Source organism: Ursus americanus, chromosome 21 (assembly GCF_024610735.1).
Source record: "Ursus americanus isolate L20-20 chromosome 21, mUrsAme1.1.p, whole genome shotgun sequence".
In the NCBI taxonomy this organism is placed as follows: Eukaryota; Metazoa; Chordata; class Mammalia; order Carnivora; family Ursidae; genus Ursus; species Ursus americanus.
Window position 1 is genome coordinate 56,991,504 of NC_142147.1, and position 15,347 is coordinate 57,006,850.

At 44.0% G+C, this 15,347-nt stretch overlaps 1 protein-coding gene across 1 annotated transcript; it reads left to right on the forward strand.

The window, feature by feature from the left end:
* The first annotated feature begins 1,521 nt into the window (after positions 1-1,521).
* On the forward strand, positions 1,522-2,559 carry LOC123777525 (olfactory receptor 13H1-like). The gene has a single exon (XM_045774245.2). It carries the CDS (start codon positions 1,522-1,524, stop codon positions 2,557-2,559), a length of 1,038 nt encoding a protein of 345 aa, XP_045630201.2.
* The last annotated feature ends 12,788 nt before the right edge of the window (positions 2,560-15,347 follow it).

The following is a 15,347-nucleotide window of genomic DNA, read 5'->3' on the forward strand; positions in this document are numbered from 1 at the left end:
TCGTCCGTTGTCCGTCCGTCCATCCATCCGTCCATCCATGCATCCATCTGTCCTTCCTTCCTTCCACCCTTCCACCTACTCGTACATCCGACTATCCGTCCATCCATCATCCATCCATCCATCCATCCATCTTCCCATCCGTCCTGTTCCCTCTGCCTGACAAGCTCTTCCCTCTCCCTCTTGGCCATGCTAATCAGGTCCCTTTTCCTCGCAACACCCTCCCATCATTTCCTTAGGAAGCATTTTTATCGCCTCATTAGGACAGGGCCCTTCCGCTCATGTCAGAAAGTCCTGCAGGTGCCAGACGGGTACTATACTGTTCCTAACCGTGCTCCTAACCGTGCTCCTAACCGTGCTCCTAACCGTGCTCCTTCGTCCTGGTTTCCGACACGTCCTCTCTCATCTTCAAATGACAGTTCACCTTGGGTGTCAGGTCGACGGAGGAGATAAAGGTATACAACGTATTTTCTTCTCCGTTAAAAAATAAAAGGGTAGCTACTGTTCTCTCCTTCCCTGACGCATACCCGAGTGTTCCCATGTAATTACTGCCTCCACCACACTCGCTTCAACACTTCTAGTTGAGGAAATAATTAGAAATCTATCTATCTATCTATCTATCTATCTATCTATCTATCTATCTATCAATCATCTATCAGTATACATCGTTTCCTTATTCTTCTCACTTCTGCACAGTGTTCTTGTCATGCATGGGCCACAATTGCTTTACCCTGTCCCATATTTCTCAATATTGAGATAGTTTCCAACTTCTGCAATGCAGCCTAGCATTTATGTTTTTAAACATGAATCTGAGGGGCGCCTGCCTGGCTCAGTTGGAAAAGCATGAGACTCTTGATCTCGGGTGGGTGTGTAGATGAGTTAAGTAAATAAATGAATAAATAAATTTTTAAAAAATGTAAAAAATCTCTTTGAAACTAATCCTATGGATCTCAGTTTGCAGATGTGATCTGTGGGCAGGATAAACTCCTAGAAGTGGCAGACCTTGGGAAAGGACACGTGCAGATACAGGTTTTCAGGGAAGGGAGCACGGTGGGAACAGAGCAAGGTCTTAGCACTTACCACACTAGTGTGACTTTTCAAATTTGTCTTCAGTCTATTAAGTCCTTGAGCTCGGGCTTTGTTTTTTGTGTTGTTTTCATTCCCCACTGTAATTTCATTGCCTGGGATCGAGTCTGGACGAGTTAGAAGCTGCTCAGAGGTGCTTGTTGGATGAATGAATAAATGCATTAAAGAAACAACAAGTGAATCCATCCATCAGTGGTTTCATGAGTCAATGACTCGGTTATAAATGAATGAATGAATGCACCCACTAACCAATATGTAATAGAATCAGTGAAGGAACGACCCAATCCCTTCCACGATCCACCAGTCCACAGATCAATGGCTATATCATTGGATGGGTCTGTGAGTGCCTGTGCCTGGTGGAATGTATTAAGCAGACATTCTTCAGCAGGGGCCAGAGCAATGCAGGGGTGAAGGGGTCACCGCAGTGCCCAGGAACACATGAATGGCTTGAAAGAGCCCAACCTTATTTATAGGAAGCCGCCAGGTTCCGAACCACCTCCCAAGATGATCCCCCATTTCCCACCCAGCGGGAGTTTTGGAAGGGGCGTGGACAGCCAGAACAGCACAGAGATCTTCTTCGTCCTGCTCGGGCTCTCCCAGTACCCACGGGCTCAGACCGCCTTCTTCTGCCTGCTCCTCCTGTCCTACACCATCACCCTTTTGGGGAACGGCCTCATCCTGCTCCTGATCTGCTACGATCGCCGGCTCCACACGCCCATGTACTTCTTCCTCAGCAACCTGTCCTTCCTGGACGTGTGCTACACTACAGCCAGCGTGCCCCAGATGCTCGTCAACTGCTTGGTGAGCGTTCCTGTCGTCTCGCTAGGACAGTGCTTGGCCCAGATGGTCGTGGGACTCTATCTGGGTGTCGTGGAGTGTCTGCTGCTGGCCGCCATGGCCTACGATCGCTGTGTGGCCATCGTGGACCCCCTGCGCTACCCTGTGCGCATGGGGCCCCGGCTGTGCAGCCTGCTGGCCGGGACCTCGTGGACGGCGGCGTTCCTGTTGACCGTGGTCCCCGTGCTGACTATGCCCTTGGAGTTCTGCGGCCGCCAGGTCATCAATCACTTCTCGTGTGAGCTCCTGGCCCTGCTCAAGCTGGCCTGCTCTGACCTGCAGTTCTATGAGTCGCTCATGGTGGGCACCAGTGCCCTGACCCTGCTGGCTCCCTTTGCCTTCATCGTGGCCTCCTATGGAAGGATCCTGGTGGCCGTGCTGCGGATGCGGTCCACGGAGGGCCACGGCAAGGCCTTTTCCACATGTGGGTCTCACCTCACGGTGGTGGTGCTGTTCTATGGCTCGGCCATCGCCATGTACGTGATGCCTCAGGACAAGATCATCCGCGACCGAGACAAGATCATCTCCATATCGTACGGCGTCCTCACCCCCATGATGAACCCCCTCATCTACAGCCTGCGGAACAAGGACATGAAAGGCGCCCTCAGGAGGCTCCTGCGGAGAAAGGCTGACGTCTAAGGTGCGCGGCCGAGGAGGGAGGAAATAAGCTGATATTCTGGAGGGTGTGCTCTGGGGTGTAAACTGCTACTTCTTAGCAGCCGTTCAGCGGAGGGTGTATTACACACACACCCACACCCGGACACACACGCAGAATAGCTTTGTGGACACCATAGGGCGTCCTCCTGTGTTTCTCGTGCTCTCCTGCAATATCCATGGACTGACCTCGCTAACTGCCGCTGGTCCAAATAGCTGTGTTATATTCATCTCTCAGTTCTTGCTTATTAAACTTGAGAGAGATTGTCAGTGGTTCCCTGTGAGGTATTTTTTTTTAGATTTTATTTATTTACTTAGCGAGCGAGCACAGGCAGGGGGAGCAGCAGAGGGAGAAGGAAGCTCCCAGCCGAGCAGGGAGCCCGATGAGGGTTTCAATCCCGGGACCCTGGGGTCATGACCCGAGCTGAAGGCAGATGCTTCACTGACTAAGCCACCCAGGTGCCCCTCCGTGAGGTATTATTTATTTTTATTTTTATTATGTTATATGAGTCACCATACAGGAGATCATTCGTTTTTTATGTGTTGTTCCATGATTCACTGTGTGCGTGTAACCCCCAGTGCTCCATGCAATCCGTGAGCTGCTATTAAGACCAAACAACTTGTCATTTTATTTGAAAAACAAAATTTTTTTTGTAATATTTTTTTATTATGTTAGTCACCCTACAGTATATCCTTAGTTTTTGATGAACCACGAGAGACTATGGACTCTGGGAATCAAACTGAGGCCTCAGAGGGGAGGGGGGTGGGGGAATGGGATAGGCTGGTGATGGGTAGTAAGGAGGGCACGTGTTGCATGGTGCACTGGGTTTTATACGCAAACAATGAATCCTGGAACACTACATGAAATACAGGATGTACTGTATGGTGACTAACAACATAATAAAAATTATTATTAAAAAAAAGAAGTCCCATCGTGCCACTCTTCTGCCATCTGACCCCCAACCTTCAATGGCGTCCAGTCTCATTCAAAACAAAATGCGTCTTTTCACCATGGGTGGCCCTGGTTAACCCTGTCCCCTGTCTTCCACTCCTCTCCTGTTTACCTACTGCACTTGTTGCGGGACTTCGAACCACCAGGCCTACTCCTGCCTCAGAGCCTTTCAGTTAATTCCGGTACCACAACTTCTCTTCCCCTGGAGGTTGAGTGCGCCATCGCTCAAACGGCTGCTGAACGCCACCTTATTGGTACTTCTCCCCCGACCACTCCATGGAGAGCTAGAATGTCTCCTCCCCTTTCTCTCTAGTTCACCCCGATTGGCTTTTTAAAAAAATTTCAATATTTACATATTTGTTTGTTCTTATGGTCAATTGATTTTTTTTTTTTTTTTTTTTTAGTGTTTGTGTAGGACTGACCATCTACTAGAAACGTTACACGTTTGGTCATTGTTTTTTTAATTTAAATTAGCCAGCACCTAGAACATGATTAGTTTCAGATGTAGAGCTCAGTAATCATCAGCTGCATGTAACACCCAGTGCTCATCACGTCATGTGCCCTCCCCAATGCCCATCACGCAGTTATCCCAGCTCCCCACCCACGGCCCCTCCAGCACCCTGTTGGGTTCCCAGAGTCTCTCATGGTTTGTCTCCCTCTCTGATTTTTTTCCCATTCAATTCTCCCTCCCTTTCCCTATCATCCTCTGCAGTGTTTCTTACATTCCACATGTGAGTGAAACCACATAATTGTCTTTCTCTGATTGATTTATTTGGCTCTGCATAATACCCTCCATTTCCATCCATGTGGATGCAGATGGTATGTATTCATCCTTTCCGATGGTGGAGTAATACTCTACTGTATACGTAAACCACATCTTTATCCATTCACCCATCGAGGGACATCTCCACTCTCCCCACAGTTGGGCTACTGTGGACATTGCTGCTATAAACATTGGGGTGCAGGTGCCCCTTCACTACATCTGAATCTTTGGGGTAAATACCTAATAGTGTAATTGCTGGCTCATAGAATAGCCCTATTTTTAGCTTCTTAAGGAATCTCCACACTGTTTTCCAGAGTGGCTGTACCAGCTTGCACTCCCACCAACAATGTAAGAGGGATCCCCTTTCTCCACATCCTCGCCAACATCTGTTGTTTCCTGACTTGTTAATTAGCCATTCTGACTGCTGTGAGGTGGTATCTCATTGTGATTTCGATTTGTATTTCCCTGACGCCAAGTGATGTGGAGCATTTTTTCATGTGTCTTTTGGCCATTTGTTAGGTTGTCTTTGGAGAAATGTCGGTTCATGTCTTCTGCCTGTTTCTTGACTGGATTATTTTTTGAGGGTGTTGAGTCTGAGAAATTCTTTATAGATCTTGGATACCAGCCCTTTATCTGTAATGTCATTTGTAAAGATCCTCTCCCATTCCATAGGTTGCCTTTTAGTTTTGTTGACTGTTTCCCTTGCTGTGCAGAAGTTCTTATCTTGATGAAATCCCAGTAGTACATTTTTGCCTGTTTCCCTTGCCTTTGGAGATGTGTCTAGCAGGAAGTTGCTGTGGCCAAGGTCACAGAGGTTGCTGCCTGCGTTCTCCTCTAGGATTTTGATGGATTCCCATCTCACATTTAGGTCTTTCATCCATTTTGAGTTTATCTTTGTGTATGGTGTGAGAAAATGGTCCAGTTCCATTCTTCTAAATGTGGCTGTTCAATTTTCCCAACACCATTTGTTGACGAGACTGTCCTTTTTCCATTGGATTTTCCTGCCTTGTCGAAAATTAGTTGACTATAGAGTTGAAGGTCCATTTCTGACTTGTCTATTCTGTTCCATTGATCTATGTGTCTGTCTTTGGGCCACTACCATGGTGTCTTGATGATGACAGCTTTGTAATAGAGCTTGAAGTCCGGAATTGTGATGCCACCAGCTTTGGTTTTCTTTTTCAATATTCCTCTGGCTATTCGGGGTCTTTTCTGGTTCCATACAAATTTTAGGATTGTTTGTTCCAACTCTGTGAAAAATGTCGATGGTATTTTGATAGGGATTTCATTGAATGTGTTGATTGCTCTGGGCAGCACAGACATTTTAACAATATTTATTCTTCCAACCCCTGAGCATGGGATGTTTTTCCATTTTTTTGTATCTCCCTCCATTTCTTTCATAAGTGTTCTGTAGTTTTTAGAGTACAGATCCTTTACCTCTTTGTTTAGGTCTATTCCTAGGTATCTTATGGTTTGGATGCAATTGTAAATGAGATCGACTCCTTAATTTCTCTTTCTTCCATCTCATTGTTGGTGTATAGAAATGCAACTGATTTCTGTGCATTGATTTCATATCCTGCCACGTTGCTGAATTGCTGTATGAGTTCCAGCAGTTTTGGGGTGAGTCTTTAGGGTCTTCCCCATAAAGTATCATGTCATCTGCAAAGAGTGAGAGTTTGACTTGTTTGTTGATTCGCACATCTTTTATTTATGTTTGTTGTCTGATTGCAGAAGCTAGGACTTCTAATACGATGTTGAACAACAGTGGTGGGAGTGGACATCCCTGCCGTGTTCCTTGGCCATTTATTTCTACCCACTGGAATCCATCCTGTTTCTTCTGGGTTTTTCTTTTACTTTTTTTTTTTTTTTTTAAGATTTTATTTATTTATTTGACAGAGATAGAGACAGCCAGCGAGAGAGGGAACACAAGCAGGGGAAGTGGGAGAGGAAGAAGCAGGCTCATAGCGGAAGAGCCTGATGTGGGGCTCGATCCCATAACACTAGGATCACGCCCTGAGCCGAAGGCAGATGCTTAACCGCTGTGCCACTCAGGCGCCCCTCTTCTGGGTTTTTCTGTATCCTAGGAACCTAGCACAGCGCCTGGCGTACAGTAGACAATAGTTGTTGGTTGAATGTACAACGGTCAGCGGAGTCCTCGTTGGAGAAGTGCCCTGTAAGAGCCAGGCTGAATGAAGTGAGGTAGATAACCATGCGGATATCTGGAAAAACACGTTAAGCAGAGATGGGGGCAAGAGCAGAGGTGCTACAGCAGGAATGTGCTTGGAGGAGTTGAGGAAGAATGAGGAGAGCAGGGAGGGTGGCGTAGAGGGAGCCATGAGTGGGGAGTTAGACAAAGTTGGTGGTCAAGAGCCAGATCATGGAGGACACCATAGGCTGTAGGGGGAATCGGAAGTCATTGTAAAGGCGATGGCAAGCTCAGTGGTCTTGATCAGGGGGGTTGCTTGAGGCCTGACTCAGATCTCTGACTCACAGTACTGGGTGCTGTGGAGGGTGGATCCACTCACAACCTTCTCGAATCTTCAAATGTACCCAAATGTGAACTTTGAGAACGGGTGGAGGGCAAGAGTAGAAGCAGGGGATCCATTTATTGCCTGTTTTAAGTAGTTGTTCTGACTTGGTTGGGGCTAGTTTTACCCAAAGGAGGGGGGCTTGAAAACCCGGGCACCCTCACTTTGCATGAATTCCTCTTTCAGTCTGATGAGATGGAAGCTGCAAGCTGGTGCACGTGAGGAAATCGCCTCCCTCCTCCTTAGCAGCAAGAAACTGAAAAAGTGACCTTATTTAAGAACCTGCTGAATACTGGTGGGATGCAAATACCGTGTGATGCTTTGCTCATCCAGATTGTTCTCTTGAGTCACGGGTGCAAGTCAGTTTAGACAAGCCTATCACGTACAAGTTCTGACTTGAGTACGTGGTCAAAACACACCTGAAGGGAAAGCACAGCACAGCCTAGTAGCTGACGGCGTGTATTTGGAGCCAGACACAGTTGGGTGTGATTCTGGGTGGACAACTGTTGCACCGCAGCGTTGGCCCAATTCTCTGTAGAGCTTTTCAACTTGCACTTCACGGTCGGGGGAATGAGGTCACAGCATTCTGAACCTTACGGTTTTCAGTTAAGTATGGAAGTTCCAGACTCACCTGGGCCATAGCAACTGACTCGATAAGAGCAAGGAACTTCTAATTACTTTAACAGTAAGCGACTGTGCCAGGTGTCATGTCAGATGTGATGTTACTGAGAACACAAGGAAGAAAGCCCAGAAAAGGAGGTTTGTTACCTATGTTTTCCAGTCTTTCAAGATGGCAGACAGTGACTTTGTCTTGTGTTTTTCTCATTTGTTCTAATTATATCAGATCTTTTTCTCCATTCTGGAGCAGTTGCTAGAAAAACAGAATATTTCAGATGGTTGAGCTATGGCAAAAGATGGAGATACATAGCAAGCGTAAGGGATAAAACTACAAAAAGGTGGAGATTGGCAGGAATAGTCAGAAAACAAAACAGCATGAGTAGCTCAATATATGATTGAAGACTAGCTTTTATTTTTTTAGAACTCACTAGATTTCAACACATGACAACTAGAACTAAACTCTTTATAGTCTTTATTCATATATTTTTCTGTAGAAATACTCATTTTAATACTAATCCCTGTTAGCATTACATACAAGTCTCTTATAGAATTGTCTTTAAAATCTCAGGTTGTTCTGGGCTATATGTGGCCACAGAGGAATCCTGTAAGCGATTGCCAGCATGAACTCAGTTTATATTCCAGAGGAAGGTGTCATGAAAAAAGGGGTAGGGAGGAACCTCTGTATTGTTTTCCAGAGTGGCTATCCCACTTTGCATGCCCACCACTAGTGTAAGAGGGTTCCCCTTTCTCCACATCCTCACCAACACCTGTTGTTTCCTGTGTTGGGAGGTGGTGGGGGGTGACATCTCATTGTAGTTTTGATTTCTGTTTTTTCCCTGATAATCAGTGATGTCGAGCATCTTGTCTCATGTCTGTAACCATCTGTATGTCTTCTTTGGAAAATCTCTACTCATGTCTTCTGCCCATTTGTTAACTGGATTATTTGTTTTTGGGTGTTAAGTTTTGTAAGTTCTTTATATACTTTGGATATTGACCCTTTACCAGACAGGTCATTTGGAAATATCTTCTCCCATTCTGTAGGTTGCCTTAGTTTTGTTGGTTGTTTCCTTCACTGTGCAGAAGCTTTTAACTTACACATATATGATGGAATATTATTTAGCCGCAAAAGGAATGAACTCTTGCCATTTGCAATGACATGGATAGAGCTAGAAAGTATTATGCTAAGTGAGATAAGTCAGAGAAAGACAAATACCATATGATTTCACTCATATGTGGAATTTAAGAAACAAACAAATGAACAAGGGGGGGGGGGAGAGACAAACCAAGAAACAGACTCTTAACTATAGAGAGCAAACTGAGGGTTACCGGAGGGGAGGTCGATGGGGGGATGGGTTAACAGGTGCTGGGGATGAAGGAGGGCACTTGTGATGAACCCTGGGTGTTGTATGTTAAGTGATGAATCACTAAGTTCTACTCATTTTTAAAAAATTAATTTTAATATTTTTTATTGTTATGTTAGTCACCATACAGTACATCATCTAAGTTCTGCTCCTAAAATTAATTGTATCTTAGCTACCTGGAATTTAAATAAAAGTTTGGAGAAAGAAAAAAAAATTGAAAATCTTGGGGGTGGGTGGGGAAGGAAAGAAGGAGAGGGGCACCTGGGTGGCTCAGTCGGTGAAGCGTCTGCCTTCGGCTCAGGTCATGATCCCAGAGTCGTGGGATTGAGTCCCGCGTCGGGCTCCCTGCTCAGCGGGGACCCTGCTTCTCTCCCTCTGCTTGTGCTCTCTCTCTGTCTCTCTCTCTTTGTGTGTCAAGTAAATAAATGAAATCTTAGAAATAATCATGCTCCAAGTAGGTATAATTTTTTTATTATGTTATGTCAGTCACCGCACAGTACGTCCCTAGTTTTTGATGTAAAGTTCCACGATTCATGTTTGCGTATAACACCCAGGGCTCCATGCAATACGTGCCCTCCTTACTACCCATCACCAGCCTATCCCATTCCCCCACCCTCCTCCCCTCTGAAGCCCTCAGTTTGTTTCTCAGAGTTCATAGTCTCTCATGCTTCATTCCCCCTTCTGATTACCCCCCTTTCTTTATCCCTTTCTTCTCCTACCGATCTTCCTAGTTCTTATGTTCCATAGATGAGAGATATCATATGATATTTGTCTATCTCTGCTTGACTTATTTCACTTAGCATTATCTCCTTCAATGTGTGTTTTTTTAAAGATTTTATTTATTTATTCGACAGAGATACAGACGGCCAGCGAGAGAGGGAACACAAGCAGGGGGAGTGGGAGAGGAAGAAGCAGGCTTCCAGCGGAGGAGCCTGATGTGGGGCTCGATCCCAGAACGCTGGGATCACGCCCTGAGCCGAAGGCAGACGCTTAATGACTGCGCCACCCAGGCGCCCCTCAGTGCGGTTTTGATTTGAATTTTTCTGATGGCTAAAGATGTCGAACATTTTTTCATGTGTCTGTTAGCCATTTGTATGTCTTCATTGGAAAACTGTTCATATCTTCTGCCCCATTTTTTTATTTGATTATTTGTTTCTCATATATTGAGTTTGAGAAGTTCTTTATAGATCTTGGATACCAGCCCTTTATCTGTAGTGTCATTTGCAAGTATATTCTCCCATTCCGTGGGCTGCCTCTTTGTTTTGTTGACTGTTTCCTTGGCTGTGCAGAAGCCTTTTATCTTGATGAAGTCCCAAAAGCTTACTTTTGCTTTTGTTTCTCTTGCCTTTGGAGATGTGTCATGAAAAAGGTTGCTGTGGCCGATGTCGTAGAGGTTGCTGCCTATGTTCTCCTCTAGGATTTTGATGGATTCCTGTCTCACATCGAGGTCTTTCATCCATTTAGAGTTTATCTTTGTGTATGGTGTGAGAGAGTGGTCAAGTTTCATTCTTCTGTATATAGCTGTCTGATTTTCCCAGCACCATTTATTGAAGAGACTGTCTTTTTTCTATTAGATGTTTTTTCTGCTTTTCAAAGATTGGTTGATAGAAGGGGGAATGAACCACAAGAGACTATGGACTCTGGGAAACAAACTGAGGGTTTCAGAGCGGATGGGGGTGGGGGATGGGCTAGCCATATTCAGGACATGGATATTAAGGAGGGCACGTATTGCATGGAGCACTGGGTGTCATACGCAAACAATGAGTCATGGAACACTACATCAGAAACTAATGATGTACTGTATAGTAACTGACAGAATAAAAAATTTTTAAAAAATTAGTTGACCATAAAGTTGAGGGTCCATTTCTGGAGTCTCTATTCTGTTCCATTGGTCTATGTGTCTGTTTTTGTGCCAGTACCGTGCTGTCTGGGCGATCGCAGCTCTGTAGTACAGCTTGAAATCCGGCAACGTGATGCTCCCAGCTTTGTTTTTCTTTTTCAACATTTCCTTGGCGATTCAGGGTCTTTTCTGGTTCCACATGAATTTTAGGATTGCTTGTTCCAGCACTTTGAAAAATGGCATTGGTATTTTAATCGGAATGGTGCTGAAAGTACAAATTACTCTGGGTAGCATAGACATCTTAACTATGCTTATTCTTCTGATCCATGAGCATGGAATGTTTTTCCATCTTTTTGTATCTTCTTCAATGTCTTTCAGGAGCGATCTGTAGTTTCTAGAATATAGATCCTTTACCCCTCTGGTTAAGTTAATTCCGAGATATCATATGATTTTTGGTGCTATTGTAAATGGAATGGATTCCCTGATTTCTCTTTCTTCAGTCTCCTTGTTTGTGTATAGAAATGCAACTGATTTCTGTACGTTGATTTTTGAATCCTGCCACATTACTGAATTGCTGTATGAGTTCTAATAATTTGGGGGTGGAGTCTTTTGGGTTTTCCACATAACGTATCGTGTCATCTGTGAAGAGAGAGTTTGAGTTCTTCTTTGCCAATTTGAATACATTTTATTTTTTTGTTGTTGTTGTCTGATTGCTGTTGCAAGGACTTCTCGTACTATGTTGAACAATAGTGGCGAGAGTGGGCATCCTTGTCATGTTCCTGATCTTAAGGGAAAGGCTCTTAGCTTTTCCCCATTGAGAATGATATTGGCTGTGGGCTTTTCATAGATGGTTTTTATGACAAGTAGGTAAAATTTGATCTCATATCTACATCTTTTTTATTTGTTTCCTATTGGATTTTTTGGATAGATTTGAGAAATAATATATCATAAAATTCATCCAAAGTGTGCATTCAGTGGTTTTTAGCATACTCAGAGTTGCACAGGAATCACCACAATCTAATTTGAGAAAGTTTTCATCACCCTAGAAGGTTGCTGGCATGCTGTTCATAGTTCACATGTGTATTTAATAGTCCAGGGTTTTCTTTCTATTTTTGTAGTTTTTTTTAATGTGAAAAAGGAATTCTTAAGCCTGGGAGCACTGCAGTAAGTAACATTAGCATAAAGAAAATGTCTGCAAAAGATCAAGTTTATGGTCTTGACCAAATCTGATATCTGGGAAATAATATTCCAATGGGGGGGTTATTGGTGGTATTTTCGGAACAACCTTTACAAAGACAACAGCAAATTTCTTTGTTTTGCTTTTACAGGTAATTAGCAAATGCAAATTACTATGCCAATGAGAACATAGTCCATTTCACTGATATCAAAGAAAGCCCAATTAATAGACCAACATGATACCATTTTGAGAAAACAAATCAGGAAACATAAAATAATTGATAATCTGTATTTAATTTATTTTTTAAACTTAACAGCTTTTAATAATATCTTACAACACATATTCTATTATTTATTTTTTATAATAATTTTTTATTATGTTAGTCACCATACAGTACATCCCTAGTTTTTGATGTAAAGTTCCATGATTCATTACTTGCATATAACACCCAGTGCACCATGCAGTATGTGCCCTCCTTAATAGCCATCACTGGTTAATCTGTATGTAGAACCCAGTGAACACAGGTGAAAGCAGACATTTAATGTCTTATACAAACTCAGTGCACCACAAAAGTTACATGATCAAACCTGTATTAACAACCATTTCGGTGTGAGAAAATTATTACATTAAAACTACCATACCATTTAGAGAAATTCAGAAATATTGAAAAATGAAAAAACGTGATGTCCAATATTCGTTTCCAAATAGAGCTGGGGAGAAGCATGTGAGGTACAGAAAAACAAGTCCGCGAGTTTATAATTGTGAAGACTTGATGATGGATACATGGTACTCGTTATAGTGTTGCCTGATTTTACATGTTTGAAGTATTCTGTCGTGTTCACAATGATTTAAACCTTGCCAGATAGTCCGTCATTAGGGAAATTTCCTAATGAAATAAACAAGTGGAAGAACTTGAGAAATACGGATTGCAACACAAGTGAATATTACATGTTGCTAGTGGAAATGTTAGCAATGGGGCAAATGCCTATTAAGTCTTCTAGGGCCATTCAGTTCAGTGTTCAGAACAGCTCAAGTGTTAATAGGTTCATAAGATGTTACAAAACTGTGTTGCTGTATTTAAAATAACTGAAAGACACACAAACCCTGATCTTCCAGTCTGATCAAAACTGTGAGTAGAAAAGTAAAAAAAAAATGCCTAAAAACAGCAACAGTAGTGAACTTGGTAGTAACATGGATTTCTTCAAATTCACACGATGGGAAAGGCAAGGCCTTCAGGGAACAGGCGGGTAAAATGAATGAGTGCGTGACAAACGTGAGCGAGAACTTGTCGCAGACCGGCTAGTGCGTGCCAACACCATAGCCTAGGGTCTGGCGAAGCTTTTCTGTATAAGACAGTAAATAGTTTAGGCTTTGTGGGCTGTGCAGTCTCGGTCTCTGTAGCAACGGGTCAGCCCTGCTGTAGCGAGAATACAGTCTGGTCTCTAGCACAGTCAACGCTGTTGTCGTGAGAAAACAGACATAGACCGTGTGTAAATGAGCAGGTGTGGCTCTGTGTCTGTGAAACTGAGTGTCACGATTTGAATTTCATCTAACTTCACGTGTCATGAAACATTATTTCTCTTTCGATTTTTTGTGACCATCTGAAAGCATAAACCACTCTCAGCTCCCAGCTGTAGAAACACAGGCACACAGCTGGGTTTGGTCCTCTGGCTGGGTTTTGCCAACCCTGCTCTAACGTGCCCTTCCCCACGTGTAACCGCAGACCCAGTGTGCTGCTTTCCAGCTTGAAGACAGAAGTAGAGGCTAGAAATCCAGATTAGAAATGTACAAGCTTTTGAATGCTGGCAACAGAACTTAGTGAAACTGTGGATACACAAAATGGGTCTACAAATCCAGAACCGAAGGGCATCAGAACGTGTCATTACTTCCGGTTTAAAATTTTTCAACAGTTCCTCACTGTAATCAGCAAAGCAGCTCCTTTAGAGTGACAGAATTTTAACACTGAAAGTGTTAGGATTAAATTTAGCCAGACAACGAGGAAACCAGGTTGTGGAAGTGATCTCTTCTCTATTGATGGGATGTGGCCTGTTGGTTGATTTGCGTACGTTGAACCATCCTTGCTGTCAGGATCCAGTGAGTGGAGATGGAAGCTTGGTTTTTCTCACGCTCTGTTCCATGTGCTCTAGTCCGTATCCCATCCCTGCACTATTTCAGGTACCGTGTATTTCCTCTTCCGTAAGGAAGTCGTGGTCGGAGACTCGGCACTGCGGCAGGCAGCCTAGACATGTGCAGAGTTTGGATGGCGGTCACGTACGATCCTCTTTCAGGCGGTTAAACGATGGTGTTGACTCTGCTTTTTTCTGTGTGATTCCGTGCAGATTAGTCTTCTGTCGTCTCACGAAAACTTGTTGGAGCTCCGCTGGGGGAGCCCTTATGCTCAGCCAAACCCTAAAACATGTGGACCTGAATGTAAATTACCTACAAAATCATGGATCATTGGTTTTAACTCTGCCCTTGATGTTTCCAACCTGTAAATTACAGGAACTAGTGTAAGTCTTGCCAAGGCTTTCTTGGCTGATCGTGTCCCTGTAGGGTAAGGGTGTGGGCGGTGGGGTTGAGACAGAAATAAGGACTTTAACAATGACGTCAGTGGTGGCAGCAGTGTCCAAGGGGCATGAGAACACGTGCTCTCAACAATAGGCAGCACGCAATCAGGGTACGCTTTCTTGGCAAAACCTTTTAGCTGAGAAGAAGCAGAGTTTACAAAATCCCTCATCTTTGGTGTCGCAGGGAGGCGTGCCTGGGCCGGGCCCAGCTGGGACACCTGGGAAATCCTCCAGCGGAAGGGACCCAGAGATTCTGCCCTGACCTGGCGCACGTGCTTGTGAGGAAGGGAAAATCTTTTGGGGTAGGCCATGGTGGGGGCGTCTGTGTTGAGAAATAGTCTTACTGGAAAAGGCGTGTGTTGGGAGCAGAGCTGGGGAAGTGGCCATGTCTGAGCCACTGGTATGGGCCAAAGATACTATGCTTCTCCGTTGAGCTAACTCAGCTGTAGGGGCGTGGCCTCTGACCAAAACTTAGGTAATGACACAGGTAATAGGTAATAACCTTCTAGAGCTTTGAGTGGCTCTCCTCAATGATGCTAAGTAACCCACTTTTTCAGATTCTTCAGGGATGCTGAGCTGTCCCTGGTCTGAAAAAAATTGACTTTTTTATTCTTTGAAAGTGTTCCTCCTCAAATGTCTGTTTTTGGGGGGCTCATAAATAAGATAAATCTAGAACTGGAATGTCTCCTGTTCATAAAATAACAACTCTCTAGCCTGCGAGCTCCTGGATTGAAACGCTTAGTCGACTTGTATCAAAAAATAACCAACATTATGGTGTATGACTGTTTATCTCAAACTTCGTCCCACCTTGCAGTTATGATTTACGGCCATGGGTCTATTGACTTTACTTTTGTGGGGATAGATGTCAAGGAAAACAAGATTCTGGGAAGAACCTTTCCTTCTAGAATCTTGTTTCCTAGAAATAAGAAACTGCCCTTGGGAACATAACATTTCTTCCTTGACCCTTCTT